This window comes from Neofelis nebulosa, chromosome 16, assembly GCF_028018385.1.
Source record: "Neofelis nebulosa isolate mNeoNeb1 chromosome 16, mNeoNeb1.pri, whole genome shotgun sequence".
Taxonomy (NCBI): domain Eukaryota; kingdom Metazoa; phylum Chordata; class Mammalia; order Carnivora; family Felidae; genus Neofelis; species Neofelis nebulosa.
The window spans coordinates 5,929,280-5,946,186 of NC_080797.1; the positions used below are offsets into that span (position 1 = coordinate 5,929,280).

General features: G+C 43.1%; 1 protein-coding gene across 1 annotated transcript in view; it reads left to right on the top strand.

Annotated features, from left to right (window-relative positions):
- Positions 1–16,907, top strand: part of DNAH9 (dynein axonemal heavy chain 9) — a 337,407-nt gene that overhangs the window by 202,035 nt on the left and 118,465 nt on the right. The window contains exons 45-48 of the mRNA XM_058704720.1: positions 980–1,103; positions 13,683–13,825; positions 14,209–14,370; positions 14,578–14,815. Coding sequence (XP_058560703.1) covers positions 980–1,103; positions 13,683–13,825; positions 14,209–14,370; positions 14,578–14,815 — 667 coding nt within the window. The remainder of the gene's footprint in view (positions 1–979; positions 1,104–13,682; positions 13,826–14,208; positions 14,371–14,577; positions 14,816–16,907) is intronic.

Below are 16,907 nucleotides of genomic sequence, written 5' to 3' on the forward strand. Positions count from 1 at the left end.
CAGAAATTTCCGCTTAACTAGTCCAGGGAATGGCCTGAGCGTCAAGACTTCTGAAAGCCTCCCCCAGATGGCTCCAGTGAGAGTTGAGAAGCCTTGTCTTAGCTAATTCCGTCAATGTGCAAGGTTGAGAGCAGTTGATATTCAAGGAAGTTCACTAACTTTAAAGGGGGATTATATATAGGACACAAAGGTGCTCTGCTGTAAAGAAATGCACGAGGCTCTTAGAAAAGGAGTTTTGAGTGGGGCAAGGGAGAAGAGCAAGATCGGAGACTGGCACCGAGCTTTGCGAGAGGGATACAGAGAAGGAACCGAGATTGACTAAGCTGGAAAAATTCAGGGCTTGGCATCCTAGCCCAAAACTTCATCTACCTGTAGTTTTGACTGGATGTAATTTCCTACAAGATGATTGTGTGTGTGTGTGTGTGTGTGTGTGTGTGTGTGTGTGTGGTCCCCAGTATATTTTATTCCAACCTAAGGCTTTTGCTGGAGCGAGTCATGAGGACACAAGACACTGCTGGCATAAGATGTATTCATCACCCAGGTCGGTATCCCCAGGAACATGACTCCTCAGTCAAGGCCAAGAGCAGTTGCTTGCCTCCTGGGGAAGGTCATTCACTTGCATGATGATATGAGTAACACAGGTGAACAGGAACCATCTCTGTCCCTTTGGAAAGCTGTTAGCTCTTTGCACAAAGCAGGAGCCCCAGAGGCCAGTATAGGAGCCACAATGGTTGTAGAATTGAAGATCATCGCTATTTAATTTTACTTGTCCATCTCTATTGGGGTTGAGGCAGGGAATGAGGCGTACTTTCCTTACTTTTCAGGACAAGATGGCACTCCTTTCTACTTTCCATTGCTGCTTCACTTTATTTCCCATTAAAGTAGATAAGGAAATGGTCTCATTCCTAACGAGTGGCTTGGAGACCTCTTTCAGTAAGGCCGTCTTCCCAGAGATCTCTAATATTGATTGTTTCCACAGATGGACCTGGCCAGTTTGTGCCTGAAAGCTGGGGTGAAGGGTCTCAGCACGGTGTTTCTCATGACCGATGCCCAAGTGGCTGACGAGAAGTTCCTTGTGCTCATCAATGATCTCTTGGCATCTGGTAAGAAACCCTTTTCTCTTGAGTGTCTCTGCTAAATTCCCCCTGGTGTCAGAGTCACCCCAAGGTGGCCCAAGGTCCAGAGAGCTAGGTCATAGAAATAAGGAAGAAGCTAGTAGAGGACTGGTTCATTAAGGTCCTTAGAGCTAGTGCTGTGCCTGGTATCCTGGCTCCTTCCATTGCAAAACAGGCAATAATCTTGGGGCTTTTATGGGAACTAGATCTGATTATTGGGAAAAGAACGTGTTAAGGGTCCGCCGATCTCCTGAGCCCAGCGGGAAGGTGCTATTCTCTTCCCGTATTCAAGAGAGAAACTAGATAGAATGTGTGCAATATTTCAAGTAGGTTAGGCGTTGGCCAGAAGAGACACAGAATTTGCATATGCAAAACTTACGCAATAGGGCAAGATTCGTTTGCCAGTTTCATTGAGGATTCAGAACCTTAGGCAAAGTAGAAGCAACAATAGATGTAGGATATCTCTAAAATGGGGGCACCTGGGTGGCTCAGTCAGTTAAGTGTCAGACTCTTGGCTTAAGCCCTGGTCATGATCTCACAGTTTTGTGAGTTCGAGCCCCCACCAGGCTCTGTGCCAGCAGCACAGAGCCTGCTTGGGATTCTCTCCTTCTCTCTCTCTCTGCCCCGTCCCCACTCACACTGTCTCTGTCTCTCTCAAGATAAATAAATTAACTTAAAAAAACAGAATTTCCTTTTAAAAAAAGGGGGGAGGATATCTCTAAGCTGGTTTCCTTGGTTTCCCAAAAACTTGACAGAGGCTGTCCACTGTCCTGTGACACCATCAGTGCAAGATAGAACTTCAGTGGAAAGTTCGATTCTGATACTTTACTGTCCTTATTTACTCAGGAATTCAGGAATTATGTGAACCATTCTGGGTTAAAAAAAATTATACACACACACATGCGTGTATATAAACATAACACAAGATATATATAAATGTATACACCCAAGAATGTAAGACAATATATTACTTAAATTATGCATTTACAGAAATTGGAGGTATATATTTTTGCATTTATATTAATTAAACATAGAATATGCTTTCCTGGCTCTTAAGCCAAATTCAGCATCTGCAAAACTACCTCTTCATCTGGGTTAAGAAAACAAAGTCAATGCACAGATGTTCCAGAACAAAATTACTGCCTCTGGCTTTTCAGCATTTCAGAAAGCCCATGTATCCACAGTCCAACCCCTGGCTCTCTGACTAAATACTCTTTAGTTTATGAAATCCAAGAACCACGATCACAGCATATTTCTCCATAGTCTATCCCATGTCATATGTAATTTATTTCAAGGTGTCTTCTGCTATGCAGTCCCTAGGAACTTCACTGCTTCAGGATCATTGTCCGCTTCAAATTTTGTATGCTTCTATCCCACGCCATTTTGCCGTCACCCCTGAAGAGCCACTGGTCCCTGGTCCCCATCATGCTCTAGCAGACTCTGTGAGCAACCTTTGGATTGTTTCTGATGAGGAACGGAGTCCCAGGTTCCTTACTGTGCCAGCTCTAAGCCTCACACAGATTTCTACCATGAAGTTACCTTCATATGCAGGAGTTTGCCTTACTTACTCCTTTTCTCCTCCCATCCGCTCTCCCCATTCTTAGAGCCACCATCTTCTACAACAGTATTCCACCTACAACATTGCCTCACCTTTTATTATTTTACTAAATAACGAGAGTGTGTCCAGTGGCTCTCCCACCCTGCACCCTGAAGTCTAATTTCAAAGAAGGTGAAATTGTGCTTCCAAAAACGTACAGCTCTGGAGATACCAGGCACGTTGCCAGCCTCACCCTGTATCGCAGTTGGCCCCATCCAGCCAGGTCACCTTCTCCTAAAATAATGTCCAAGACACAGAAATTCATATGCTTTTACCAGTTGAAATTTTGTTTCTCAATTAAGTATTTTTCATTTTTCATTTGGAAGGCAACTGTTTCTTTTCCAAGTTGAAGTGAATTTCTGAAGCCCTGCCCAGTGAAAGCATAATGCAATCAGCTTGCTCCAAAGCCATGAAGTTTCAAGCTCACATTTCTCTTTTAAGGCTTCTGTATAAAAATAAGACTTACATACACATGTTAAAAAGAGATGCAATTAAAAGTAATGCTTTTCTAATATTCCTCCCTTTCTTCTTAACCACTTTGACAGGGAGAACAAGAGGCTATCTCAGTTCTAATTTTCCCTGTCAACTAAATAATTGCTAGAAATTAATTGACTGCAGTCCACAGAGGGCTTCGGGAATTCCTCAGAACCTCCCCATCCCCTTCATGTTTGAATTTTGTGGGGTTGTGCAATCACTCCACTCTTGGATAACACAGTGCAAACTATAACACTATGTCAGGCTACCTTGCCATGAACTCCTCCCTCCATAGTTATCCACAAGTCCTGTTAGTTTAGAGATATAAAGGTACAGTGGAATGTATTACACTGATTCAACCCTCCCCAAAAACACCTTTCTCAATGACCTACTAATCTCACGCCATAGGCTATCTGGCTTCTTCCCACATTTTTTTTTTTGAGAGAGAGAGAGAGAGAGAGAGCACACATGAGCTGGAGAGAGAGGCAGAGATAGAGGGAGAGAGATGATCTTGAGCGTGCTCCATGCTCAGCACGGAGCCCAATGCGGGGCTCAATCTACGACCGTGAGATCTTGACCTGAGCTAAAATCAAGAGTCAGACACTAACCAGCTGAGCTATCCAGGCGCCCCTCTTCCCACACTACTTTAGCTCATTGTTTGATCCCTTGATTTTCTGATGCCATTTCCAGAATCAAACCATAATAGTAATTCAGTTCTTGCATCCCACTCCTGACACCAACCAACCATTTCAGAACCTATCATTATCCCAGCTGTGTCTCAGTTGGGTTACAGATTGACAGGAAGAAATCCTGCACACAAAGTTTAAAAATTAAATATAGTTCCTAGTTTAGTTAGCAAAAGGTACATAATTGTATAAAAAAAAAAAAAACATGGTGGCCGTATATATCAGGAGTAAAGGAGGAGTACCTTTGAGTCATTTCCCTTGGCTGCCAGGGTCCTTCCTGGGCATCACGCAGCTGCTGGCATCATGAAACTACACATGAAACATTGATCCTTGCTGAATCTGGAAAGCCCAAGTTTTGCTATGTCCTTACTGCCCTGTTATAATAATTCCTAAAGAGTAGACACTGGTCATCAAACCCAGGTATTTAAGAAATTCTTACAAAATGTGTACTGTCTTGGTTCTTGGACAAAACTCAGAACCAGCAAGGCCTCATCCTAACCTAGAGGGGGGAAATAGAATCATTTCCTGGCTTTCTGGTATAACACATCTTCCTCCAACTTCCCTGTATTCCAGAAAGTGCATTTTATTGCAGTCCCAGCTAAGAGGACATAGTCTACTCTGGGTGTGGTGTCTCTGCCTTTCTTAACTCTGCCAGGTTTCATACTTTATTTTACATTGGGATCTCGTGTTGGGATTTTCCTCCTGCTTTTCAAAAGGCCTAATTGTTCACTCCACATTTAAGGTTTCTCTCCCCCGGTCCAGACTAGTTCATGTTCCATGTACTCATATTCAGAACCACTTATTAAGCTCACATGTTCCAGTCAGTAGACACTGTGCCTAAACGTGAGCATCATACACTCGCTGTGGCCTATTGAAATAGTTTATGAAATTGGGTCCCCCTTGTTATAAAGTCCTGTGCCTCTCCATCTCTGAACCAGACTGTCCTTTCAAATTAGGGCCACATCTCCTGTTCATATATAGAACATGAAAAGATCACCTCGCCTTCCAGGATCTCAATGATTAGATCCAGGATTGGTATATTAATGGTCTCCACCCATCACATAAGAATCTGGAGTCTAGGGGCGCCTGGGTGGCTCAGTTGGTGAAGCATCTGACTTTAGTTCAGGTCATGATCTCACGGTTTATGAATTCAAGCCCCACATTGGGCTCCATGCTGACAGGGCAGAACCTGCCTGGGATTCTCTCTCTCCCTCTCTCTCTGCTCCACCACCCCCCCCCCCCACCGCCAATACTCACTGTGTCGCTCGCTCTCTCTCAAAATAAGTAAACTTAAAAAAAAAAAAAAAGAATCTGGAGTCTGGAAATATTTGTAACAGACTTGGCATTAGATTATGCTTCTCCCAGAACTAGGTTTCCTGGTGGGCCATCTCTGCTTTACATATGCAGAGATCTGGCCCAATTTCCCTGGAAGGAGAAGAGACAAAGTGGGAGGCAAAGGAGGCTCCCTTGAGCATGCATCAGATATTCTGAGCGTACTTTGTGGTCTCTGTGGCTTTATCTATAAGTTGTGTCCTCAAACCAGCACCTGGTTGGCTCTCCAGCTGCCAAGCAGAAATGCCAAAGGGTGAAGCAAAAACATGCTTGAGTTGTCAGTCTTTCCTTTCCTTTCCTTCATGTGGTGCTAAATTTCTATGCAATTTCATTTGCCTACATTGCTGACTTCTCCCTCATCTCCTCTATCTAAAAGATAATCAGCCACCACCAATTTTATTCCCGAACCATTTCTGAATCTAAATCTTCTCTATCATAGCTACCACCGGTCTTTTCATCGGTTGATTCAACAAATACAGACACTTCTTAACTCATCCCCATATCCTAGGCAATACCCCCCCTCATCCATCCTCCTCACTGCTTCCAAAGGGTCTTTATAAAATAGAATTTCTTCACTGGTTTTTCTAATTGAATGCAGGAGAAGACCCAAGCCCCTTTACAGATTAAAAAAGAAAAAAAAAAAAAGAAGACCCTGCCTTTGACCTACTCTGTGATCTACTTCCTAACTCCCTGAGATAATACACTGCACTGTTGTTCCCTGATATCATTACTCATCGTATTCCTCTTGAACTCCATGCCCTCCTCCTCCTTTGTGTGGAGTCCCTTCTACCCACGTTACGAGACTTGAGTGTTCTCTCTCTCTAGGAAATTGTCACTGATCCACTATCATCCTTGGCAGTGAGAAATACCCTCCACGTCTCTGTAGCTTTCCATGGCTGCATACCCCACCACTGTGCTGAAACAGCATTGCAGATTCGTGAAAGGCAGAGCCTAGGTTGTCTCTTGTCAGTTAATGTTTTTGTTGTTAGGAAATAATGTAAGGATATGAAAGGAAAAGGCTTAAGGACCTACCGTCCAGTTTAGGAAATAAAACAATACGAATATAATTCTAACCCTCTGTAGAGACTCTTACTTCCATCATTTATACTGTCAGCTATTAACCCATCTCTGGTCCCATAGTTATTATTCAGCAGGTGTTTGTTGAACTAAGGTGCGTGATGTCACGAGAATGATGTGCTGTCTTACGTATTAGATCTCACTGTTGCACACATGCTTTGAGATGGTTTTCAGGCATGCAGAGAGAGGTGCAGAAGGCTCCTGAGACAGCCACCACAGTCCCCTGCTTTTCCTCCCTTGAGACCAGAGAAAAGTTTGGGGGAAAATGGTGGGCCTGGATGAGGCCAGGTCTCCTAAGCCAGTGCGACACTAACGCGTTCACGGAGGACCCAGTCCCTAGCTTCATCCATTTTATCATCAAGCCCCAACTAACAGAACCATCTCAAACCATCAGGATCTCCTCCCCCAAAAGCAGTTTTCGCCTCTGAAGGTCCCACATGAGCACAGAGAAGAATGATGATTAGTCTGGGCTTCAAAGTATTAGGAGGCGTTAATGATGGCACAGAGCACTTGAAAGCAGAAATAGTGTTTCCCGAGTGTAGGTCTCAGGAGGGAACTTTTCAAATATTTAAATAGCCTCTGCCTCTGTTCGCATCACAAAATCCCCTCTGGCAGTTCAGTCCCTTGCTTGAAAGCATGACTACCTACATCACATAGTAACTGACGGGTATGATGCCAGGAGAAATTGGAGGAATAAACCTCAAGATGCAAACTTTGCTCCTAACTCAGAGGCTCAATTCCATCTGGTGACCTTCTTCTTAAGGAGCTCTTGGGACCTTGTGACAGATACTAGCATCTTTAGAGCATGGAGAAAGTCTCCAAATGGCCTGGTACTTTCAACAGCACAGCCCTAAGTGTATCACATAAGCCAAGGTCAGCCAACTTTTTTTTCTATAAAGGATCAGAAAGTAAATATTTTCAGTTTTGCAGACCATACAGTCTGTCACAGCTACTCAGCTCTGTCGTTGTACTGGGAAAAATAGCCATAGACCATACCTAAATGAATGATTGCAGCCATGGCCAATAAACCTTTATTTATGGACAATAAAATTTGAATGTCCTATAATTTTCATGAGTCATTAAGTATTATTATTTTATTTTTTTTCAACCATTACAAATTGTAAGAACCACTCGTAGCTGGCAGGCCAAGCAAACAGGCAGCATGCCGGATTTAGCCTGTAGACCATAGTTTGGTTCCTCCCTATCGAGAATGTTCTACATAAAACACCAAAAGTCAGCCCTCCGTATTTCAAATAATAGAAGGGCGAAGAATGCAGGCTGTGTTATTACACATGCTCTAAGACCAAAGGGAATGGAGTCCTCACCGGGGGGGCTCTAACATGACAATGGGGAAGGGAATGCAGATTATCAGAGACACAAAGGAGAAAGGAATACAGACCACCGTAGGCAGTCAGCTCCTAAAGCTGGGGGAGTATGGCTCATGTCAATTCCATTTGACTATTGCTTTTTTTAAAACTTGGGGCATCTGGGTGGCTCAGTCGGCTAAGCAGCCAACTTCAGCTCAGGTCATGATCTCATGGTTCGTGAGTTCGAGCCCCATGTCGGGCTCTGACAGCTCAGAGCCTGGAGCCTGTTTTGGACTCTGTGTCTCCCTCTCTCTCTGCCCCTCCCCTGCTCATGCTCTGTCTCTGTCTCTCAAAAATGAATAAACATTTAAAACAATTAAAAAACAACACTTGCCTGAGCTCTTTAATTCCCAACACATGCTGAATATCATTGCATTTCCTTAGCAGTTTCCGTGGACCTCTGCTTTTATCAAATGAGAAAGGGGTTATTCCATTCCTAAGACCTTGGTTTGGACAAGTTATAGCTCAGGGTGTTTTATATGCGTCCTACGGAATACCTTGATGGACGGAAGTTAAATTTGTCCAATTAAGGGAAGGAAGTAAACGATCAATTTCATGATAATCCATTTTTTTTTCCATTTTGACCTTTTAAAACGATTAAGTCTAATTAGTATAAAATTCTTACTGAACTCCTGGCTGGGTTAATGTGGTCAGACTATGAAAGCCAGAAATTTGTTGGCAGTTGGCAATGCGTTCCTTCAGCTGTGGTAGTGCACGGATGTGTAGCAACTTCACTGACAGGCAAAGTCAGAATTCCCATCGCTCGGATTAACTAACACGGATTCATGAATGGTGAGATCATGACCTGAAGCCAAAGTTGGACCCTTAACTGGCTGAGCCGCCCAGGTGCCCCTCCTGCATTTTGTTTTAATTTTTACTGTTTTACTTTTCATATTTATGTCTTTAATCCACCTAAAATGTATTCGTCTATAGTGTGCTCATTTTAATTTTTTATCTTAATACTGAATTACCTACCATCACTTGTTGATTAAGGCCATTTGCCAAACCACCCATCTTTGAGGACTTCATCCAAGCCCGCAAGGAGGTAACATGGGTAGGGTGGCCCCTGTGGCTCCTTCCACGTCCAGCATTTCTATGATGCTCACAATCCTGTGTTGGTTATGGAGGAAGGAAGAAGCGTGTGGGTGTGGATTCCTGTGATTCCAGGTCCAGATGGCCTCAGTACCCGTCTAAAGCCTTGTTCTGGAAATGGGGAAGAGCTTTCCCAGGGCCCATGGAATATCCTGGCCATGAGCCACGCCTACTTTACATCATATCCAGTGTTTTCAAGATTTGAGCTATTCCACTGCTTCCCTCCCCCACCCACTGTCCTCTCTCATTGACAAGACCTGACTCTTCAGGATGAGACTCACAACTTTCCTCATACTGCACAGCCCGTCTCCACATCTCTGTGGGTTTCTCCTGTCCTCCAAGGTGACCATGCCTCCTCCCCAAGGCCAAATCCTCCATCTGAGCCAGGAGCCCACCCCCTGGCCCCTGATTCACAACTCTGCTCTGCCCGGCTGTCTCTCCCCAATTTCTGACTCTTCCTTCACAGTCTTTATGCTCTCACCACCCCCATTGACTTTCTTCCCTTTATGTGTTTCTGTATTTCTTTACGAACTCTTCTGGATATGCGGAAAGCAATAAAACTCCCATGCGATCATGACATTGCAACATAGAAACTTGCAATGGGCACGTACAAGAGTTTCTTTCCAATCGGTGCCCAAAATGTAGATTACTAAATTGTCTGGGATGGATATTTCAACTTTATAAAAAGTGCCACACTGCTCTCCAGAGTAGTTGTGCAAATTTGCTCTCTGCCCGGTCACGCATGAATACCTGCTTCCTCCTAACCTCATGAGTGCTTGGTTGATCTCACACATTAGTTTTTGCCAATGGGCATGAAATGAAATCTCATCGTTTTCTTTCCCTTTTTACTTGTGACCTTGAGCATCTTTTGGAGGGTTTATTGGCTGTTCCTCTCCTGCGAGTTGCCTATTTATGCAGTTTGACCATTTGCTCTTGGCTTTCTTGTTTTTTTCTTACGGATTTGTAAGAGTTCCTTATATATTCTGGATACTAACACTTTGTTCATTACATGGGGTGTAAATCTCTTTTGAAGTCTGCATCTGACTTTTGTCATGCTGATTTAGTTTAAATGCTGTAAAACTTAACAGTTTTTTTTAATGCTCCAGACTGTTCAGAACTTTTGTTCTATTCAACATGATAAAAATTATCTCCTGCATTTTATTTTTTAAAAAATTAATGTTCATTTATTTTTGAGAGAGAGAGAGAGCATGAGCATACAGTAGGGGAGGTGCAGGCAGACAGGGAGACACAGAATCCGAAGTGGGCTCCGGGCTCTGAGCCATCAGCACAGAGCCCAACGTGGGGCTCAAACTCACGAACTGCGAGATCATGACCTGAGCCAAAGTTGGACGCTTAACTCACAGGGCCCCCGGGCGCCCCTCCTGCATTTTATTTTTAAACTTTTAGTGTTTTACTTTTCATAGTTATGTCTTTAATCCACCTGAAATTTATTTGTATATAGTGTTCTAATTTTAATTTTTACTCGTAATGCTGAATTACCTAACATCACTTATTGATTAATCCATCAATCAGTGACTGCACACTGATTTTTAATAGCAATTTCCTGTTTATAATTAGGTCTGTTTCTAGGTGTTGCCTTCAGTATTCTATATATTTGGCCCATGCCAATTTTGTATTGTTTTAATTAACATAGGTTTGGGTTTTTTGGTTTGTTTGTTTGTTTGTTTGTTTGTTTGTTTGTTTGTTTGTTTTAAGAGAGAGAGAGCACAAGGAAGGGGAGGCGTGGAGAGAGAATCTCAAGCTGAGTGTGGAGCCCAATGTGGGGCTCGATCCCATGACCCTGGGATCATAATCTGGGCCAAAATCAAGAGTCAGATGTTCAACCAGCTGAGCCACCCAGGTGCCCCAAATTAACCTCGTTTTATTAGGAGACTTGATTTCTGGTAGGGAAAATCCTTCCCACTGGTTCTTCTTCAGAAATGTCATGGCTGTTCTTTAGCCCTAACTCTTCCCTGGCCACTTCAGTCAGCAGAGCATGGGACTCTTGATCTCGGAGTTGTGAGTTTGAGCCCCACGTTGGGTGTAGAGATTGCTTCAAAAACAATAAAATCTTTTCTTAAAAAGATAAAAAAGAATAAAGTAACATTTTGGGGGGCTTGAGTATAGAGATGCCATTTTATTTTCAATATTGCTTTATATCCAGAAAGCTTTTTGTTAAATGTGCTTGTGAGTCCTGATGGTTTACGTGTATATTCTCTTAGATATTCTATGTAGAAAATTAGATTTTGAACAATAATAATTTTAAGATTGTCTTAACTCTTGTTTTACGTTTTCCTTTTCTTGGTTTTTTGCATGGTCTAGGACTTCCTATATACCACTGACTAGGAAACATAATAGCAATCATGCTTGTCTTGGTCCCGATTTGAAAGGGAATATTCTGGTATTTCACGCTTAGGTATAATGTTTGCAATGAGTCTGCAATAGACATCTATGATAGAGTAAGAGAAATCTTATTTATTCCTAGTTTGCCACCAGTATTTTAGAAATGTTATGTGTCTTTGTAATGGTAATATTGTAATTGTCTACTTTAATCTATTAACATAGTGGATTATTTTCATAGATTTCTCTAATACCTAACCATCATTGCATTTCTAGGACAAACCCTACTTGGTCATCATACATGTATTTTTATGTATTTAGTTAGGATTTTTTAAAAGATTTATTCATCGTATATTGTGTAAGACAGGATTTTATTGAACTTTCAGAACTTTGCCAGTCTTGCAAAATCAATATTGAGGCATTGTTTTTCAACATTTTTTTTTTTTTTTGGGACAGAGAGAGACAGAGCATGAACGGGGGAGGGGCAGAGAGAGAGGGAGACACAGAATCGGAAACAGGCTCCAGGCTCCGAGCCGTCAGCCCAGAGCCTGACGCGGGGCTCGAACTCACGGACCGCGAGATCGTGACCTGGCTGAAGTCGGACGCTTAACCGACTGCGCCACCCAGGCGCCCCGAGGCATTGTTTTAAACTACATTTCTATTACTATGAGTGGGCTAAAGCATTTGTTCATATATTTAAGAAGTATTTGTATTTCCTGTACTGTGAGCTCTCTTCTGTATCCACGTCCTACAGTTGAATTATTGGTTTTTTCCTTTATTTGTGGAGACTTTACTTACATATTTACATATAACGTTATTATATGTAACATTATAATATTTACATATTAAGGAGATTAACTATTTAACTATAATTAGAGTTAAACACCTATTTTCTTTTTAAAACTTGAGGAATGAGAACATTTAAGTTCCAGCTCTTAGCAAATTTCAATGATACAGTACAGTGTTATCAAATATAACCACTATGTTATACATTAGATCCTAAAGCCTCATTCATCTTATAACTGAAAGTTTGTACCCTTCTACCAGACTCTCCATATTTCCTCCACCCCCCAGCTCCTGGCAACCACTTTCTGCTCTATTTCTAGGAGTTTGGGTTTTTTGTTTGTTTGTTTTAGATTCTACATGTAAGTGACATCATGCAATATTTTTCTTTTTCTGTGGCTTATTAGCATAATGCCCTCCAGGTTCATCATGTTATTGCAAATGACAGGATTTCCTTTTTTTAAAGCCTGGATAATATTCCTATATATGTCACATTTGTTTGATCCATTCATCCACTGATGCATACCTAGGTTGTTTCCAGATCTTGGCTACTGTGAATAATGCTGCAATGAACAGAGGAGTAGGGATAGTTCTGAGATCTGGTTTTTTTTTTCTTTTGAACATATATCCAGAAGTGGGATTCCTGGATCCCATGGTACTTATTCTATTTTTAATTTCTTTAGGAGCTTCCATACCGTTTTCCATAGTGGCTGTACCAGTTTACATTCCCAAAAGTGCACAGGGGCTCCCTTTCCTCCACATCCTCATCAGCACTTATTATCTCTTGTCTTTTTGATAATAGCCATCCTAACAGGTGTGAGGGGGTATCTCATTGTGATCTTCATTTGCATTTCCCTGATAACTAATTGTGTTGAGCACCTTTCCATGAACCTGCTGGCCATTTGTCTTTCTGCTTTGAGAAACCTATTTTCATTGGTTCTTTGGTTTTGATCTTATTATACTTTGCCTATGTTTTCACCATGCTGTTTTGTTTCTATTTTTTATACCAAACGTATACTTTTACATAAAATATATCAACTTAAATATATCAAATTTATCTTTCTTTTAAAACATGCTGATTTTGAGTTACAATGAGGAAGTCCTTCCCCACTCAGAGGTCATATAATATTTCCCTCATTTCTTCTGCCATTTTTATGGTTTTCTTTTCTATGGTGAAGTCATTGACTCATTTGGAATTTATCCTAGCATACAGTGGAATATAAGGATCCAACCATAGTTTGTTTGTTTGTTTCAGATTCCAGTTTTCCTAATACTGTGTATTGAATGTTCATTTTTTTCCCATTGATTTTAAGATGTCATACTTACCATATGCTAAGTTCCCTGACGCCATTCCCGCTCTCTCCTTTTCTGCTCTAATAGAAAGGGGTAGTTCATTTTTCATCAATATATGGATTTGTCTGTATGTTACCCCCCCCTTCACTTGTGGTCTTATAAGTATTTTACATCTCTTTTATTCTTCTTACCAAATCTTAAGCTCCTTGGGAACAAACTTTTTATTAACAATAATTAGTAAATAAATTCCTTAAGTAAAAGACATAGACAGTTGAAAGCTCTCATGCCACGAACTCCTGACCCAGGACAAAAGGGTGCCATGTAGCTTGTTCCATTCTTTCAAGTATCATCTCTCTGCCCTGGGTTTGGAGTAGATACAGTGTCTGTTTAATTTCACCAGCAGGAATGGTGGGGCATGGCCACAAAAATCACGGGCCTTGTGTCCCCAAGTTGGATAACCTCTCATGTCCAATTGCATTGTGCAGAGAGATGCGAAAGCTGCCCATCTGTGTCCCATTTCTCCCAGGAGAGATCCCAGACCTCTACTCCGATGATGAAGTTGAAAACATCATAAACAACGTGAGGAATGAAGTCAAGAGTCAAGGTCTGGTAGACAACAGAGGGAACTGCTGGAAATTCTTTATAGATCGGGTCCGACGACAACTGAAGGTATAGAAGGATTTACTGTGCCGGGTAGGCAGACCAGAGATCGTTCACGAGAACCTCTATTGATAATTTGGACATAGCTGTCCTTCTTGATTGTACTGGGAGTGGGCAGTGTGGGTGGAGTGACTTTCTCAGCCTGAGCAATTTTGCAAGGCTTCCCTTCTCATCTGACTCAAGGGCAGTAGCCTCCCTCTTGCCTCATGCAGTCCCAGCTTTCTTAATTTCTTGGTGAGAAGCCTGGGTGGTATTGACAGATTTTTTTTTTTTTTTACTCCATTGGATGTGTTTCCCAACTTTCCGGGAAATAAAGAACCTAAAGCCATAGCTATCTCCCTGTGAGAACTTCTGATACCTTCTTGGTTCTCCCCACCCTTATGACTTCTCAGGTGACTCTCTGTTTCTCCCCTGTGGGGAACAAGCTGAGGGTCCGCAGCAGGAAGTTTCCAGCCATTGTGAACTGCACAGCCATCGACTGGTTCCACGAGTGGCCTCGGCAGGCATTGGAGTCTGTCAGCCTCCGCTTCTTGCAGAACACAGAAGGCATTGAGGTAAGAGGGCAAAGGAGACACTCGTCAAGATCCTCTCCACCTCGGGTACCAGGAATTCCATGTCCAGAGTTTCAGGATTCAAGTTCAAGCTTGGATAGAGTCATCGGAGCAAAACCTTCCATGTAGCGAGGCAATGAGCAGGGTGGGCCACCACCGCCAGTCTTCACGTCCAGACAGTAACTCTGATTTCCTGCTCTTCGCCTTCAGCCCACGGTCAAGCAGTCGATTAGCAAGTTCATGGCCTTTGTCCACACAAGCGTCAACCAGATGTCCCAGGCTTATCTGAGCAACGAGCAGCGCTACAACTACACAACCCCTAAGTCATTCCTGGAGTTCATCAGACTCTACCAGAGCTTGCTGCGCAGACATGGAAAAGAGCTCAGGTCCAAAATGGAGCGTCTCGAGAACGGACTGCTGAAGCTTCACAGCACCTCTGCCCAGGCGGGTAGTGTTCTTTCATGGCTTGTGCATGCGGAGCACTGAGAGGGAGCGGGAGCACCCCATTCCGGGGAACTGGAGAGATCACAGTCCAGGCCTGAAAATCACTTATGGTTCCCCAGAGGCCTCAGAGTCACCAGAAACCATTCCAGAAGTTAAGGCTGAGCTCTCCCTGCAGAAGGGCATGCTGTCCCCTTCATGTCTGGTCTGCTCCCACCTACTGATGATGGAATCCTCTGGAGCACCTCTTCTCTCTTGCTTGCTACCCCTGTCCTCCTCTTCCGCCACCTTCCTTTCTTCTCCAGTCCACTTCCCCTCCATCTCCAAAACCAAAAAGACATGGTTGCCGAACTGTACCGATTCTCTTTGGTTTCTTTGTGTCTTACTCTGTCATCTGTCAAAGCACCATTGGGACCTAATTTCTTAAATCCTGTCTCATTTCTTGCATTTCCTCATGTGTCCCTAAGTGGTTGGCCATCGAAAGAAGGCCCCTGTTGTCCTGTCCTGGTAAGATTTTTCTACTTCCTCTTCCAAAGGGAACGAGTTTGTTTCAATTTCCTGTTCTTCCCTTGAGAATTGGGGACAATTCTGGCACCTTCTCTGCCCCTGCTGATGCCCATCAAACACTGCCAGTCCCTTGATGGCCCTTTTTTTGTGCGCTCTGTTTGCCAGAAGCAGAGGCAGTCTCTCATTCAGGTGGTGTCATTTTCATGCATTTGCACCATTAAACTAAAATTGTGATTAGTTTGATCCATGGGCATCACGTGTTCCTACGGATACCTAAGCCTTTCACTTATTGTCATTGTTTCAGAGCTTTGCCTTTGGACTAGCTATTCAACTTGCTTCTTCTGAGTTGTCCTCTCTCCCCACTTCTGTTTCTTGAACGGTAGATGTAACAGGTCTAGAGGATTTCAGTGCATTTAGTGGGATGCAGTGAGCCCTTGCCATCTGTTCACATAGAATGTCTTCTGCTCAGAAAAAGCGGTCTTCTGTTATCTGATGTTGTTCATCTGGCCTGGCCTCTCCTCCAGGAGCAATGATTTGCCGGATGGCTTCTCTGTGTCCCGCATCTATTGTGTTCTCACTCACTGATCTCATTCTTTTGGCTTTTTTTTTTCCCTCTGTGTTCTAAGAGAGCCTTTCAAGTTGATCCCGGACAATTCAAGTTTCGTAATGTGTAATATTGCTTCTGCTTCTTAGGCTTACAGGGAAGGGTTTAATTATGCTACTACATTTTTAATATCCTAACAGCCCTTCCCCATCTCATCCTTTTCCCTGTCCAATGCATCCTGTTGCTTTTTTATTTCAGCCTGTTTTCCTGCAACGGTGTCACAGAAACCATCCTACTGACGATGGTGGATCGCTTTCTCCAGGTTTTCCCTAGATCTGGGAGCACGTCATTTGCAGAACTGTGTTCTTCTTAGCCTCCTACATGGTTTTCCCATCCTTGTCCTGTATTTCTAGAAAGACCCTTTTATCTTTTTCTTTCTGTGCCTTCAGGCATGGTGAGCTTGGTCCAAACTCAATGTTTGTCCACCGATGACACGTGCCAGTTGTCCATGATGCTTCTTGGTTTCCATTTATGCCATGACCACACCCCCTTCCCAGAGCTACAGTGCAGGGCAGGTCGAGGGACACAGACCCAAGCCAAAGGCCTAGCAGTTTACCCGGCATATGTACTGTGGTTGTGGAAATGTCACATCTTCTCTCCCAGCACTTTCTAGTGTTTCCAGTACCCTCAATCTCTGAACTTCTAGAACTCAGCATAAGATAGAATCCCGGAATGCAGATTCTTAACATCTGTCACTTCTTCTTCTTCCTGTCTCCTCCCCCACCCCTGACGTATGGTGCCCTCTGAATACTGTCATCTTAGCAGCCCCTATTCTCCCTCCCCTCCCTGTCCTCTGGAAATTCCAACCGTCCCAGGAGAAGACTGGTTATACCTTCGGCGAACCCAGTTCTACCTGCGTGTGGAGAGTGGAGAATTCTTTTCAGTCCTGGCATCAATTTCCATTTCTTCTCCTTCAAAGTTCTCTACTTCGATGAGTGATACTTTCATCTACCCAGTTCCCTAGAAAGCGGGGAGTTACCTTCGATTC